The sequence below is a fragment of the Fragaria vesca genome, linkage group LG1, assembly GCF_000184155.1.
Source record: "Fragaria vesca subsp. vesca linkage group LG1, FraVesHawaii_1.0, whole genome shotgun sequence".
Taxonomy (NCBI): domain Eukaryota; kingdom Viridiplantae; phylum Streptophyta; class Magnoliopsida; order Rosales; family Rosaceae; genus Fragaria; species Fragaria vesca.
Window position 1 is genome coordinate 8,944,194 of NC_020491.1, and position 12,363 is coordinate 8,956,556.

General features: G+C 40.4%; 1 protein-coding gene across 1 annotated transcript; it reads right to left on the reverse strand.

Moving 5' to 3' along the window:
- Positions 1-267: 267 nt before the first annotated feature.
- LOC101311508 lies at positions 268-2,484 on the reverse strand. The gene is made up of 5 exons (XM_004287806.1): positions 1,883-2,484; positions 1,492-1,660; positions 859-932; positions 679-777; positions 268-547 (listed from the first exon to the last, which is right to left on the reverse strand). Exons 1-5 carry the CDS (start codon positions 2,337-2,339, stop codon positions 492-494), a joined length of 855 nt encoding a protein of 284 aa, XP_004287854.1. The 5' UTR covers positions 2,340-2,484; the 3' UTR covers positions 268-491.
- Positions 2,485-12,363: the final 9,879 nt, after the last annotated feature.

Genomic DNA, 12,363 nt, shown 5'->3' on the forward strand with positions numbered 1-12,363 from the left:
TCCATTACACTATATATGAATCTCTCTATGCTAACGTGAAATGCCGGATAAAGAAATTAACGCCGGCCAAAAAAAGAAAAAGAAAAAAAGGACCAGTTAACATGGAAACAAATATCAGAGGCATCGTTCTGGGTTGTATGATATCAATTGGTGCGTCTCTAGTATGATGTCCTTGGTAACCTTAAAGGATTGCTGTAGAACATTCTGATGATGGTGACTGTCAAATGCATATGTTTTCTCTAAGCAATAAAAGTCATCAAAATCATAGTAAGGAAGACAAATCAATGAGACCTCTGCAGCAACAGAAATTTGGGATTCATCAAAAGATTGTCGAAATATACACTCGGTTCTTTTTCTATAAAATTCGAGCAAATTCAACACGTAATGAAGCGATAAGATACCACCATCTCACAATCTTAAGCTCCCAGAAGTGTTCAGATGCAGCTTCATATCAGATGCTAGTCTACTTGTAGTTAATTTCCAATTCGCTCTCAATTTATACTAAGAAGCTTCTGAAGTTGACCACTCGCAACAGCGGCTTTGAGATCTGAATTGAAAAACGGCAAGTCATAAACAGAATGGGAAATTTGTGGCAGATAAATAACTGATTGACTATTAAAGCAAATAAAGAAGGAAATTATGTTAATCTAGAAAAGCACACAGCAGATCAGAACTAACCATCAGAACCGCCTATGTGCTTGCCATTCACAAACACTTGTGGGACAGTGGATCGGCCAACCACATCTAGAAGAACAGTCTGAATTTGCGCCCCATCATCTACAACACATAGCTCATTCAAAACCATTTTCACATAATGGAGAAGCAGCTGAGTAAAAAACAACCATGTCCAATTCTTACCTCGAAGATCAAGTTCAACAACATAAGGTTGCTCATGTAATTCACTGAATATGCTCTTGGCACGCATGCAATACCTGGGAGCAGAAACAGCCACAACTCCTCATTCCACAGGAAAATTAAGTTCCTTTCTAAATTTATGAACATGTACTGTCCACTACTGAAATGTATGAAAGCAATCTAAGGCATGATTATGTACATAGATATACAAAGGCAACTAAATTAACCTTGGATGCATTATGCTTATATTCATCCCAATTTCAACAACACCTGATTCAACTCCAAAAATGGAAAGTTCAAAACTTCAGGGTGATTTTGCCCCAGTCTTGTTCTATTGTTCCTCAAAACCAGATTTTACATCAAGGGTGAGAAAAGGGTCTTTCAATTGGAAGTCAAAAAGAGAACAAAACTGGATATACAACTCAATTGAGCTAGCAGATTATGAACCCTAAGAATGATAAACAATTGAAAACTCCACACATTTCTCTACCAACACATCAGATTCAGCAACAATCAAAATCGATCAACTCACAACTATCAAATTCCAATCTGATTGCTAACGAATTTCATCTAAATACCCTAAACACATCAAATCCAGGACCCAAAATTGAAGAAGCGACAGAGACGAGAACCTACGGGCAATACGATTTGGAGAAGATAGCAATCTTGTTGGAGTAGATGACGTTCTGCACAAACGCAGATGATGACTTTGAAGCCTCAACGACGTCGTTTCCCAGCAACAACAACAGCACCGCCGCCACAGTGACGATCACAAACCCCGACCTCCCCATCCTCACCGATCGAGCTGTTACCACATGACATTCCATCACTTTTTATCTTATACCATCCATTCTGGGCCAGGCCCATCAAAATTGATTTCATTCCGGCCCAACAAAAATCCCCAAAATGGAAGATTTCACACACAATTCTTATTCATTTCAAAAATTTCAAGAAACAAATTCATCATCAAATCGAATCCAATCGGAATTCAAATCCTAGTTTTTCTGAGAGTTGGAGGAGGAATCACTTTTGTAGAGCTTGTTATACTCGTCGAGCTCGTCGTAGTACACGTCCCAAACGCACCGGACGCATCCGCTGCCGCAGCAATCGCCGGGCTCCGGCTTCTCCGGCGGCGGCGGAATTTCCGGTTTCTCCGCCCCTGGTTTTATTTCTTCCTTCTTCTCCGCCGCCTCAACCGGCCGAGTCTCCGTCGTCGAAGCGCCGCCGCCTTCGTCGCCCATGGAGTTGCTGAAGCACAAGGCTCGTGTTCGGCTGCGGTTGAGGGTTATTATATTGGAAGGGATGATTAGCTTGAGGGAAAGAGGGAGAGGTGCTCTCATGGTGTGGGCCCGGCGGGCATTGTTGGAAGGTGGGTTAGGATGGGGTGCGATGAAGCGCAGGCAATGAGGATGAGCCATACATATGGCTCCTCGCGGCAGCCCAGATTTGGTTATATGAAACGGAAGGTGTTGCCCATCGGGCATGTTTTCGTTTCGTTGACTATTTTATGTTTGGTTGGACGGCGTTGACTGAATGGACAGGTGGCGGTACATAATTTCATTTTCTGGTCCGTCCGATTAATTTAGCTGTGATTGTTCATGTGTTTCTTTCGTCTGTTTTCAATTTAGTCTTTATAGTTCTACTAGGAGCACACTAAGTTTAGGTTCTACTAATTAAAAATGCAAAAATTATATAGCAGCTGTGGGATGAATAAGAGATCCGCCACAAGTAGCATTAGGAATGTTGGTGAAAATATATAGTTTTTTTTCTTCTAAATATATATTTTTGGCAGATGCTTTTACATGCATCTGTCAATTTCGTTCCCTATTTTGATAATTAAATAGATTAGTAAATAGTAATTTTGCTTATTGAGATATTGGTAATTGCTTGAGCAGCAAGTATCTTATTGAGTACACTACTTGGAGAGAAAGAATGATAGGATCATAATCTATCAAGAACATAAAGAAGTAAATTGCAGAGAAATTAAAAGAAATATTCATATTCATTTGATATCATTATAAAAGAGATAAAGTTGCCTTATATAACTTTAACAACTATAGAACCTTAAATACCCGTTTAGGATATAACCTGACCCGAGCCCACTTATAAGTATTAGCCCAAAACATATGAGTAGCCCACTTAGGTAATTAGCTCACTCTAATAGGGTATTGTAGACAAGAGTCCTAACATTCCTCCCCTCTTAAGATAAAGCATGTCCTCAGGCCTTAAACATGTAAGGAACAAGAAATTTGCCCATGAGAAGATGGCATAAACCAGCCTCCTCTTCAAAATCATCACATAGGTTTCAACTATCAGTGTTTCCAGAACGAAGGGAAGAGTCTGCCTGTAAGTTGGCCTGGAAATCGGAGTCAGTTGAGCAATCTGTTGAGGGAAAGAAAGAGCACGTCCTCTGTGATGTTTGTGATATAATGCTGGTGGTATGGAAAACCCCTTCACAAGCTCTGCATAGCAAGATTTCGCAACCCAAAGTGTTGCTATTGTCGCTCGTTTGCTGGTATAATCACCAACCATGACAGAAAATGCAGAAACATGAAACCTCAAGGTCCTCGTACTTGCTGTAGTGAGAACAGATTTGTACAAGAATGCCAAGAGCAAGAGACCAACATCATTTGTCAGCCACAAGCATTCCACTCCCTGACATTGAACGTTATAAATCGAAGCAATACTCAAATGTGAGCCAAAGAGCCTCCAATGATAGATATCGACATCCTGGGGTGTCTTGTGCATTAACTTCATAAATAGAATTGCTGCTTTGGACACCACACACTACTTCGGCAAAAAGAACCAGTAAACATCTAATGGAATCTTGCTGGAAGCCCCATCATGCATACTTTTCCTCGTGATCTCTTGAGAAATAGCAAAATCACACTGTAGAAACAAATTCCTAGCGCTGTCCAGAATTTCTGTCTTCTCCCTAGAGGCAAAATCAACCTCGACGGTCGCAGATACTGAAAGAGACTTCAGTTCCCGTACAACAGTCCCAAATTCAGAACTAAAATTGATGATCTTTATAAGATATGCAAGTTCTGTAGCATCTCTGGGAACAAACGTTGAAGAAAACTGAGTATTAATCAATTCTGATATTCTTGGACACATGAGGCTTCCAAAGCGTTGTATCCAAGAACCATCTTGAAAGAATGTGAAATCATGAACCTCAGCACCGGGGTACTGCGTGTCATCAGTAAAAATTTCTTCAAATAGATAATGGCTACCACCAGTAATATCTTTGAGAAACATAGTACCCAATTTCTGCAACTCAACAAAACTCATAAAAACTTGTCTAGTAGCCTCGACTAGCTGATACTCAACTATAGCAGGAAAAATAACACACTTGAGGAGTAGATTACACCATAATGGAGTGCTGACCATGTGAAAATCCTCTTTGACAAATTGCATGACAACCACACGACCATTGATAAAAGCAACTAGGAAGCATTCCCATGGACAAGTCATTTCCAGTAAACTAACCACTGTGTGCAGCCAATACATATAATAGTAACTCATGCGTGAATATGAGTTGGTAATGTACAAGTCCAAGCCAAAATGACAACCAAGAATAATAGCAATTGACCCAGTTGTAATGATGTCAGATGCATAATCAAATAGGAGCTCGCCAATCAAAAATGCATCACCAATTAACATTTGAGTGGTGATTACTATCAAACTATGCAAGTCAAATACCCAAACTTGGAAACGTAGTGGTGTTGTTGGAAGCCAAATCCAAAAGGCGACTATCTCTTCCTTCCTCACGTAATGTCCCATAAATTCCACTATTCGAGAGGGAAATAATCTCGCTGCATTGTGCATATGCAGAAACAACATCGAAGCAACATAGGGAATCCAAGGGACCAACTTAGGGTCCGGGATAACACTATCCACGAAAAACAAGGCAGCTCCAAACACCATAGCTAGTGATATCTTCCAGACAGACTTCCAAAGAAACAATCGAGTAACCACCGGAAGGGATGGTGAGTTGGGAGGTACAATACTACCGGCAAGACCTCGCTCATGTACATGAAGCAATAACAACCAAGCTTGAAAAATAAGATGCACAAGTGAATGAATATCCCCAGCGAACATTAAAACAGTTGGGGCAGAATAGTAACTCAAAGAAGATAACTCCGATTTGACTTGGAGAGGTTCATTAAGGCCACTGGAGAATAAAAGAATTGCATCTCGCAACTGTCCCAGGCATGTCACTGTGACCTGGCATAACAAAAATCTCATTTGCAATGTAGTGACTATTGTTCTTGTCCCAACTCCTTGTGAACCAGCCAATAGAATAACATTGGGGTTAAATTTTACAAAAGCAAGTTCAGGGACTTCGTCAAGCAAGTTCATAACACCGGGAGATGAAACGTGATGTCTGAGCGCAGCCAATTCATGCTCCATGTGCTTGACTTTAACCACACATATATCTCCATTTCTGCTTCCCAAAGCAACAAACTCTGTAACCTTCCTGACAGCCATAATAGTAACAAATTTTCTAAGTAGCCTGTTCTGTCTAGTTTTCTCTAACTCATCAGCAAGAGGTAAACACAGAAGATCTCCAGTCAACCAGGCATTCCTAGTACCAGCGAGTGTAGGAACGCTCTCGTTGCAATCACAGAGAAAGAATAAACAACTAAGCCATCGACATATAAGTGATTGATCTTTCTCAGTAGTTTCTATGCTCAACACTTTGGAAATTACCATTTCCATCAACGACAACGAAGTAACAATCTTCATCTTATATGACTTCTTAGAAACCATGTCAGAACTACCAAGAGGGGCTATACCAATTGAATCAATAGCAGAAGCCAAACTAGTAGCAACTAGGAAACTATCAAGTTTAATTTCTCTAGTTGATTTGTTGTCAAACAAAGTGTCGGCATCCCTATTTATGTTCTCAATCCTATCATCAAGAAGCCAAGTGTCTCCAACTTCAGAGGGCAAGAAACTATCATTATAGGGCTTACTCACACCAAACAGGCAATGTGCAAAAGCTCTTTCAAATTCTTCATGATATAGATGTAAAGTAGAGGAGACCTGAGACAAACAGTGTTGTTTCATTGCACCCATTTCAGTATTCTCTTGCACTAGTCCATTTTTTTCTCCAGCAAACAAATTTTCTTCAAAAAGAATACCATAGGAGAAGCGAGCATCAGTTATCATGGTGGATTCAGGAGAAAACTTAACTGCATCACACAACACCCTTCGTGCCTGAGCAAAATCACCCAACTTGCAAGATTGATACACCAGAGTAAACTTTTTGTTGTGAAATGCATCCTTCATCGCAATCAGCACCATAGCAGAATCAGGACAAAGGTTGCTCTCGTTAGAGATTAGACCATCAAGGCCAGAACCATAGGTTTCAACAGTCTCTAGTTCGAGTGGCTCAACCATATCGGCCACTTTTGACCCAATAGCAGTGGTCACACTGCTAACATCGACATGAACATTAGACCCTTGTGTGAAAGAGGGGTAACAAGAAACGCCCGTTGAGAGCTCTGCTTCGTCAGATTCAAGAGAAAGTTGTGAAGGGTCGTTCTCGGTTATTGATGGAAGGAGGTGAAGGGTGACGAGTTCCGGGTTGAGCTCGTGAGCACAGGAGAGGGAGGCGTAGGTAGTGGAGCCCTCGGAAACGAGGACCGCGCCGCTTTCGTGTTTCGGTGAGGCGAGGCTGACTACATGTTGCTCCGAAACATCAGAGATTAGTGGCGAAGAGAGGTTTGTTGATGGCAGGTGCGATATATCAGTCGGAGCGTTTGGAGTTTCGGTACCCACACAAAGCTGACAAATTTGTTCCATAATCTCAGAGAAGACATCGCCGTTGTGTGCCTTAACGGCCCAACGACCGTGCTTGCTGTTTACCTTGGACCTCGAGTATTTATCCACAGTAGAGAGTAGGTCTGGCTTTCGGGTGGCTTTGATAAGTCGCAGAGTTGCTGTCAAGGAGACTCGACGGCGGAAACCCCTAAGCTGCTTGCGATGGAGATAAATGGGTTGGGTGGGGTGAGAGGTGTATGGTGGGGTGTTTGAGGGAACTGAGGATGTGACAGTCAGTGGACATTGAGTAGCTTGGTCACTTGGCCTCTCATACTGGGTCTGGTTAGTTTTCGGATTCCAGTAACACAATGAACATGTTGAACCATCGATCAGACTTCTCCAAGGGCTTGGGAGTGTTGGGTCTTCTAGAGCATATTGTGGACCACTATAGGAAGTGGTTGCGGTGGTTGCGGCGGTTGTAGCAGGTGGAACCGTAAGTGACAGTTCCCGAATCAGACGGCCACGTTCATGAATCAGACGACGACTGTGCTGAAGTCGTTCCTGAATCTTCTACGAATCCTCCATAAAGTTTTTCTGGCATTCATCCACACTTTGTCGGATAGCAGTAAAAGCGTCAATGCAGATTTGCATTGCCGCAGGATTAGGAATGAAAGAAGGGACTGAGGGAGGCTGAAATGGCGGAATCAAATGAGGTGAACAGTGTGGCGGCGGCGACAGCGGTTGGTTAACGAGGGTGGGTGAGGGTGGGACGAAAATGGTGGGAGTTTGTAGATTCCACGTCGGAACCGGCTGTGGATACCAGTTGATAGGATCATAATCCATTAAGAACAGAAAGAAGTAAATTGCAGAGAAATTAAAAGAAATAAAGTTAAGAAATATTCATATTCATTCGATATCATTATAAAAGAGATAAAGTTGCCTTATAAAGCTTTAACAACCATAAAACCCTAAATACCCGTTTAGGATATAACCTGACCCGAGCCCACTTATAAGTGTTAGCCCAAAACATATGAGTAGTCCTCTTAGGTAATTAGCCCACTCTAATAGGGTATTGTAGACGAGTCCTAACAAAGAAACAATAGTCAAAAGGTCAGTAAATCAACGGAATTTAGGGTTATGACTTGCGGAGCAAGTATGTACATCCTTTGTTGGGACTTCAATTTCTACTCGAATAAATACCCCCAAAGGTGGAACTTCATTTTCCATCCTTGGTGATCACACAAGGCATCAAAACCCTCTTTCCCTCTGCTGTGATATCAGAAACCCTAATTACTCTTTAGTTTTGCAAGCCTCTTGTATCCACCATGGCTATTGCATCCAATGTTTTTGATCTGTTGGGTGAGAATGAAGACTCATCAAATGCCGGAGGTCTCCTCAGCATAGTGGATGATATGGAGGCCAGGGCTGCATTTGAAGCAGCGGAGAGGAAGAGGAGGGAAGAGGCCAAGGAGGCTGCGAGGAAGAGGAAGGATGCCGAGAAAAAGTTGAAGGAGGTGGCAAGGAAGAAGAGGGAGAAGGAAGAGGATGCCGAGAGGAAGAGGAAGGAGGAGGAGGAGAGGGCCTCGATGGCGAGGCGGTTGGAAAATAGGAGGAGGTGGTTCGAGAGTCAGGAGCAGAAGAAAAGGTGGTTGGAGGAAAGGCAGAGGAGAAGGGCGGCATATAAGAAACATAAGAAGATGGAGGTAGAAGATAAGAAGTTGCGGGAGGTAGATGATAAGAAGTTGCGGGAGGAAGATCCAGAGAAATGGGAAGCGGAGATGAAGAGGAGGGAGAAGGAGAGCATTAAGGAGGCAGTTCTTGGCTTGCTTCGTCCTCGTGGAGCTCGTGGATTTTCCGAGAGCCCTTCTCCTCTTGAATTTTAGAGAAGAGGTCCTGGTTATAAGCAAGGCCAAGCACAAGGAGGAGAAAAGACTAAGCAGGTGCTAAGGAGTCCCAACACTCTCTCAGATCCCTCTGATATTGGCTCTGTGTCTAGTTACTCTGGTAGTACAACTAGTACTAGGCCGAGCACCTCAGATCGAACTCAAGGAACCCAGAGATCAGAAGAAGCAAAGAATAATGGCCATGCAGTCAAACCTGCTGTGGTTGCACCTTCCGTAAGACCTATGTCTAATGGTACCAATAGTCGAAGCCCGAGAGCAGAAGCTATACAGATCAAACCTGCAGTTAAACCTGCTTTGATTCTGGCTTCCACAAGCTCTGTGTTTTCCACTGGCACTAGTCCCAGCCAGAGAGAGGCTGCAGCAAAGATCAATGGTCCTGCAGTGAAAGCTCAGACTACTAGTCCCGTTAAAGAAGAAGTAGCAACAGAAAGTGGTTCTGATAAAGCTATTGTGCCTTCTAGTACTACTAATTCTAGCTCCTCTACTGATCAAGTTCAGGAGAGCAAGAGAGAAGAAGCAAAAGATAATGAGGATGATGAGGGATGGCAACTAGTAGCCTCTCGACGGAGAAGGGCACAAGGATCTGATAGGAGGTCAAACCCAGATCAAATTCAAACCTATTGTAATGACAACAATGGGCTGAATTTGGAGAAGGAGGAGAGCCAAGGTGCTGCTGTTGTGGTTGTTGAAAATGGAATCACAGATGGCGGGCATGTCAGTATGAATGGAAGCAAGGATAGTACTGGTGTAGATGGTGATAGCAGCACCAAGAGTTCTGATGGAAGGAGAAGGCAAAACAAGAATGGAAGCCTGCGAAGAAAACAACTAAAGAAGAAGAAGGCTGCTGAGGCAGAGAAAAAGGAGGGAGACAATGAAAAGGTTGATACTAGTGGTGCTGTTCAAAAGCAGTACACTCGTGTGTACACTTTGAAAGAGTATGAGAGTTTGAAGAAGAAAAAAGATAATGTCAACAAGCACTAGATTAGTTTGAAGTAAGAAGGCCTGAATATTAGCATTTGTACTTGAGTTTGAATTAGCCATGGAGGCAATTTTGGATTATGACGAAAGCTGGTTGAATTTTAATGAAAAAGTTGAGCATTTTATTGTTGCTATAGTAATGTGTGTATTTTATCTAAGCAGTAGTATCACAAACCTTAATGCTAAGCTAAATCATCCAATCTTTTCTATTTCCTTCTCTTTGATAGATTGATTGATGTAGGCGAAAAAGAACAACCTTAAGTAGAATACCAATGATAAATACGGTAATATAAGATGGCTGGTCAGTTTTATCTTTTGTATTGCCTTGTTCAAGTTCATGGAACAGGGTTACATTTGCACCGAATTTTAAGTTGCCTGAGCTCAATGCTTCTGAAGTGATGTGTCACAAGGCTTGACTTGACTTGATTTTGTATCTGGTATATGATGTTTATTTGACTGTGTGCTCTTATTGGCATTTTGTAGGAGGATTTTCCGCATATTGCTCACCATTGTTCTGATATCATACTCTTCTTTGTAGTTAATTATTCGTCAAGATGATCATTAATTGTCAAGTTCGTGAGGATCAAATTTGCTTTTCTTTGCCATTGCTCTTGTCGCCCTGTTGATCTGAACCAAACTCCTAGATACTAAGCTGTTTGATGCTGTATCAATGTTTAAACTAGATGCTCGTAAATTTTATCAGGTCCTGATTCTCGGAAAAAGAACTTACTTAGCCTTTAGCAGACTTCCTTAGATCCATTTGAAGAAATTGGGATGGTAGAGAAAAAGTGATGAGTAGCATAGAAGAAATCTAACTGAAAAGGAGGTAAGAAAGATATATTTTTGATTTTGCACGGAAAGGTTTATCGACTTCTCTTCAGTATTGATGTTGTGATTAGTGTAGATAAGTGATTTTGGCACTTATGCATTTACTTGAGCATTTTCTTCTTGATGTAAAGAAGGAATCACTTTATATGTTCCTGTCCCTTTTTGTCTTCTAAAATCTAAATAAATGAGCTATGCTTTTTATATTTCAGTAGTTTGCTTACTGTCTGCTCCACATTTTCACTGGAATGTGCATAATGCTCAAGCTCTTTGAGTTCCTCTAAATAAGAACGATGGAGTTATACATGTACCAATAGTAAGAGCTTTTTGTTAGTTGTTACTTTCTTGATTTCATATTTCTCTCCATCTTTCTTAGGCATCCGAAAATTCTATACGGTGGAATATTTATGCCATTTTGCACTATATGCATTTGCTGGTGATTCTGGCAAAATTAGGCGGACTAGGAATTCTGTGCTCCTGCTACTATTTCTATCTTGTGATGATAGGTCTTTCTACCTTCTTTCTCCAATTTCTCTACAACTTGAGTAAGTCATAATCCCATCACTCCCATGACAAATTATTGAATTGAGAAAAGTTGGAACTATCTTTGGTATGTGCTAACTTGGTTTTTATTTTGTTTTTTGTTTTTTAGAATGGCTAAATTGGTTTTAAATAGTAACTAAGCAAAGTTATAATTTAAGCTTCACCACCAATAAAGTTTCTTTATAGCATCTCCAGCAGCATTGATAAATTGAAAAAAATTATAGATTTATCAATTTTTAAATGAATCTTTGCTCCAGCAGTATACTTAAGAAGTTGATAAATTTAGAAATTGATAGAGAAAATTGATAAATTTATCAATCTTTATGAGACAATTAACTAAAACTTAGCTAATGTATATAATTTAGCAATACTGCTGGAGCAAAAGTTCAAAAATTGCTATTTTAAATCTAAATGTTGACAAATTTAGCAATAAATTTAACTCTATTGCTGGAGATGGTGGAATATATTTCATCTTAATTATGGTTATTCGAGCTCTCGAAGCATCTTCTTCCCAAGTATCTGACTGTTATTTGGTTGTTTAGAATATTGAAGCACATGATTCAGGTGGATCACAGTAGGTTTCGTAGCACAACTATAAGCTTGATGTTCAGGCTTTGAACAGTCGTCAACCAGGAGACTGTATGTCCTGAATCTCTTCATTCCTACTGAGTACGTATATGGAAACATAAAAGTTTACTATGTAGAGCATCTCCAGCAGTATTGCTAAATCAATTTTTTTTTGAAATTTGTTAACTTTTGGGATGAATAAGAGCTCCAGCAGAATGCCTAAAATATTGCTAAATCCTAACATTGCTAAACTAAATTGACAAATTTATCAACTTAGACAAGAATTGCTAAAGAGAAACTTATGTGTTCCCTCTATTTTTTATCCACATGTAAGTTTATAAGTTGTTAAAAATATTACTTAACTTACACTTAGCAATTACTGCTGGAGCACAATTGCTATTTCAATTGTTAAATATCCCAACTATTGTTAAATTTAGCAACAAACTAACATATACTACTGGAGATGCTCTAAACTCAATCTTAACTTTGAACCTCAGCTCCAAAAAAAAAAAATGTTCAAAATATACAATTCATGAATCATGAATAAAGATTCTATTGATTAACCAATTAATAATAAAGATTAAAAAATTGTTAGAGATATACGAGTTTATGTTGATGGAAATGTCTAAGGTAAGTAGGTAACACTACCTTTGATTTCAGTGTCTTTTTTTTGCAGCAGGCTTAAGGCTGAGATTGATTTGGGATTTTAATCAGACCTAATAAAAAGGAAATTGATGAGATTCTCCAAAACGATAGGATTCTTGTGGGATTTGGCTTGGGAAGCAAGTAAGAAATCCAGATCGCATAAGGAAACCAGAAGAATCAGGAACACCCTCAAGAGTTCCAAGTCGTATAAGGAAAACTAGCCTAACAAGGAATCAGCAGTCTCAGTATCCTATAAATAACCCCAAGGGGAGACCTT